This window comes from Cebus imitator, unplaced genomic scaffold (genome assembly GCF_001604975.1).
Source record: "Cebus imitator isolate Cc_AM_T3 unplaced genomic scaffold, Cebus_imitator-1.0 Scaffold112, whole genome shotgun sequence".
NCBI lineage: Eukaryota > Metazoa > Chordata > Mammalia > Primates > Cebidae > Cebus > Cebus imitator.
In genome coordinates this window covers 2,149,690-2,153,076 of record NW_016107427.1, presented here as the reverse complement: position 1 = coordinate 2,153,076, position 3,387 = coordinate 2,149,690, and the positions used below count along the sequence as shown (strand labels likewise).

Genomic DNA, 3,387 nt, shown 5'->3' with positions numbered 1-3,387 from the left:
CAGCCCTGCCTGATGGCCTCCAAAGCACAGGCTTTGTCAACTCCAAGTGTCCGCTAGTCTCCACACGACCCTCACTCCACTCCTGCCTCTCCAAGGCAAAGACCCCTCCCCACCCTCAGGCCATGACCTATGCCCACCCCTCTCAGGACACCTGACCAGGGCTCCAGGGGACGGTGGTCCAGACTCAAAGGCCAGTCCCCAAACCTTGTCCTCCCAATGAGCTGACTGTCCAGAGGCCTTCCCAGAACATTCCTCTCCCTCTCAGGGGAGGGAGGTCCTCCCTGTCCTCCTGCCCTTGGCAGACATCAGGAGCTCAGAAGATCCCACAGCCCCCCAGGAAGCGCTGCCCTCAAGCGCCTTTTCCCTGCACAGGCGCCTCCTTCCTGGCTCTCCCAGTCCCAGCCAGGCCAGCCTGCCCCGTGAGGCCCCTGCAGACAGAGGCTGGGCATCTCCTGGGCCAAGAGACCACGCTGGGGACAGTCACAGGACCTGGCAGGTGGAAGTCACCAGGGCAGCCCCAGAGACGCTGCACTGTCCCCCCGGTGTCCCGGGGTCCAGGCTCAGCCAGGGGCACCGGCCCTGCCCAGGACCAGCCAAGTGTGAGGAGCAGAGTGAGGACAAGTCACAGCAAGGGAAGCAGAAATAATGAGGGTCCTCCCAGCAACAAACACCAACACGGAAGGCGTTGCTGAGTCTCGTGCTGGGGAAAACACAGGCGCCGGGCGTATAAAAGCCCCAGAGCCCCAGGAGCTGACAGGCTCACACACTCACACACTCACTCACACTCACTCACTCACACCACCCCCACTCACCTCCTCCACACCCCAGCATGGCCGCGTCCACCATGTCCATCTGCTCCAGCACTTGCTCCGACTCCTGGCAGGTGGACAACTGCCCAGAGAGCTGCTGCCAGCCCCCCTGCTGTGCCCCCAGCTGCTGCGCCCCAGCCCCCTGCCTGACCCTGGTCTGCACCCCAGTGAGCTGTGTGTCCAGCCCCTGCTGCCAGGCGGCCTGTGAGCCCAGCCCCTGCCAATCAGGCTGCACCAACTCCTGCACGCCCTCGTGCTGCCAGCAGTCTAGCTGCCAGCCGGCTTGCTGCACCTCCTCCCCCTGCCAGCAGGCCTGCTGCGTGCCCATCTGCTGCAAGCCTGTCTGCTGTGCGCCCGTCTGCTGCAAGACCATCTGCGGCAAGTCCATCTGCTGTGTGCCTGTCTGCTCTGGGGCTTCCTCTTCATGCTGTCAGCAGTCTAGCTGCCAGCCGGCTTGTTGCACCTCCACCCCCTGCCTGCAGGCCTGCTGTGTGCCTGTCTGCTGCAAGCCTGTGAGCTGTGTGCCCATCTGCCGCAAGCCTGTCTGCTGTGTGCCTGTCTGTTCTGGGGCTTCCTCTTCATGCTGCCAGCAGTCTAGCTGCCAGCCGGCTTGCTGCACCACCTCCTGCTGCAGACCCTCCTCCTCCGTGTCCCTGCTCTGCCGCCCTGTGTGCAGGCCTGCCTGCTGCGTGCCTCTCTCCTCCTGCTGTGCCCCCTCCTCCTCCTGCCAGCCCAGCTGCTGCCGCCCGGCCTCCTGCGTGTCCCTCCTCTGCCGCCCCACGTGCCCCCGCCCGGCCTGCTGAGGCCTCTGCTCAGGCCATAAGTCCAGCTGCTGATGGCCTTGGATGTCATCCAGAGTCCCTTCCCCCCTGGGGCTGACCTCCCAGCTGCCGCAGCCAGCCCTGCACTCTCTGGCTTTGACACCCTCAGAGGATCGGGCAGGCTGTTTGTGTCGGAGACCAGGATGATCCCCCAGTCCTTCCCAGATGCTGGCTGCACGGGGGACCCCAGCTGTGCCCCAGATCCCAGCTCCGCAGAACCAACCACCAACAGGCCTGGTCTCACCCTCAGCAGCACCTCGTCTGAGTCCTAATAAAGCCGTCCCTGTCTCACACCAACCTCTGTGTTGTCTGTGGACCCTCGGGGGTGGGGGGACAGGGTGAGGTGGGAAGTGATGCCACCCCTGACTGCAGGGACAGTCCTGACCCCAGGAGGGCTGGTTGCACCCTGGGCAGCGCACGTTCTGTGTCCTAATAAAGCCACCTCTGTCTCTGTCGACCTTTGATCCTGTCTGTGGACCCCTGGGGGATGGAATGAAGCAGGAAGCAAAGCCGCTTGGTGCTGGCCTCTGGAATCCTGCAGCCCAGGCTCCCCCTTAGCTCTGTGAGTCCCCAGCCCCAGCACATGGCCCCCAGGCCCATCTCAGGGAAGCCTGAGGAACCAACTCCTTGGCCTCTGGAACCAAGGCCAGGAGTTTTGGGACAATGTGGACCCTGGCAGCAGCTCTGGACCCCTGAGACACATTCACCCTCCCCAGCTCTGTGGCTGCCCCATAGGACTGCGGGAGCCCCCCCAGGGCCTGGCTCCGCCCAGCAGCCTCACCCCTCTTGCTGCCCCTGGGGAGACCAGCTATGGACACAGTGCCCATCCCTGCAGCCCTGGTCTCCTCCACAATGACACCCGGGACCACGCCCTCCTCCAGGACGCCAGCCCAGCAGCCTCGGGTTGTCACGGGATTCTTGAAAACCCGTTGCTCAGGCATTGCTGGTGAGAGCACAGATGGGCAGGGGCCATGGCACCACTACCCAAGTCTGCCGGCCCTCCTGCCCCATGTGGCCTCACGTAGAGATTCAGGGTCCCGGCTCCCTCCTGATCCGGTGGTCCTGGACACTTACCCCGAGGACCCTGTCTGCACACCCCCAGCCTCCCAGGTCTCTCCCAGACAGCCCTCAGCTCTGCCTGGTAAGAGCCGCCACACTCTCCACCAGGTCACTGTGTGCATTTGAGAGCCAGCTCCAACTCCTGCCCAGCAAATGACCCCTGCATGTCAATGCCAGAGGCCGCCAGCCCCCACACCAGGACCTCCCGGAGTCCCACCCCACGGAGCTCACTGTGCTCAGCACAGCCACCTCCCTTGCTCCCCTCGAGGCAGACCACCCAGGACAGCCAGCAGCGGCCGTCCCCAGGGCCGGGGCCAAACGGACACAGCCTTGTCCACCTCATTGGAAGCAAAGCCAGGTCCCCATGAAGGGACAAATGAGGGCCTCCAGGGACAGAGATGTTTGCTTCCTGCCCTGGTTTGCGGGGCGGCTGGTGGGTGCTGAGGCTTCATCCTAGGGCTCTGGCGCCATCCTGGGGAGGGGCTCCCCACACATGCATGTCTGAGCCCCCCGTCACTGTGCCCACTGCTGGCCACGGGGTCAGAGCACAGAGCCACATGGAGGGCCCGGGACTCGCTCTCTGACCTCCTCCACGTTGTCACTGACCCCCACCTGCCCTTGTCTGAGGCACCGACAGGACCCGACCCAGCCTGTCTGGCCATCCCCAGGGAGGACATCTCTGCTGGGGGTGGGGGCAG

At 64.6% G+C, this 3,387-nt stretch overlaps 1 protein-coding gene across 1 annotated transcript; it reads left to right on the top strand.

The window, feature by feature from the left end:
* The first annotated feature begins 788 nt into the window (after window positions 1-788).
* Window positions 789-2,063, top strand: LOC108311277 (keratin-associated protein 10-1-like). Its single transcript, XM_037742035.1, has 2 exons — window positions 789-1,479; window positions 1,546-2,063. The coding sequence occupies exons 1-2, from the start codon at window positions 830-832 to the stop codon at window positions 1,610-1,612; spliced, it is 717 nt and encodes a 238-aa protein (XP_037597963.1). The 5' UTR covers window positions 789-829; the 3' UTR covers window positions 1,613-2,063.
* The last annotated feature ends 1,324 nt before the right edge of the window (window positions 2,064-3,387 follow it).

Excerpts from the sequence above, each read along its gene's own strand:
- LOC108311277 (XM_037742035.1), top strand. The coding sequence starts at position 830 with ATGGCCGCGTCCACCATGTCCATCTGCTCCAGCACTTGCTCCGACTCC. Across the intron at positions 1,480-1,545 it reads TCCCTGCTCTGCCGCCCTGT|CTGCTGCCGCCCGGCCTCCT; the intron begins GTGCAGGCCTGC and ends CTGCCAGCCCAG.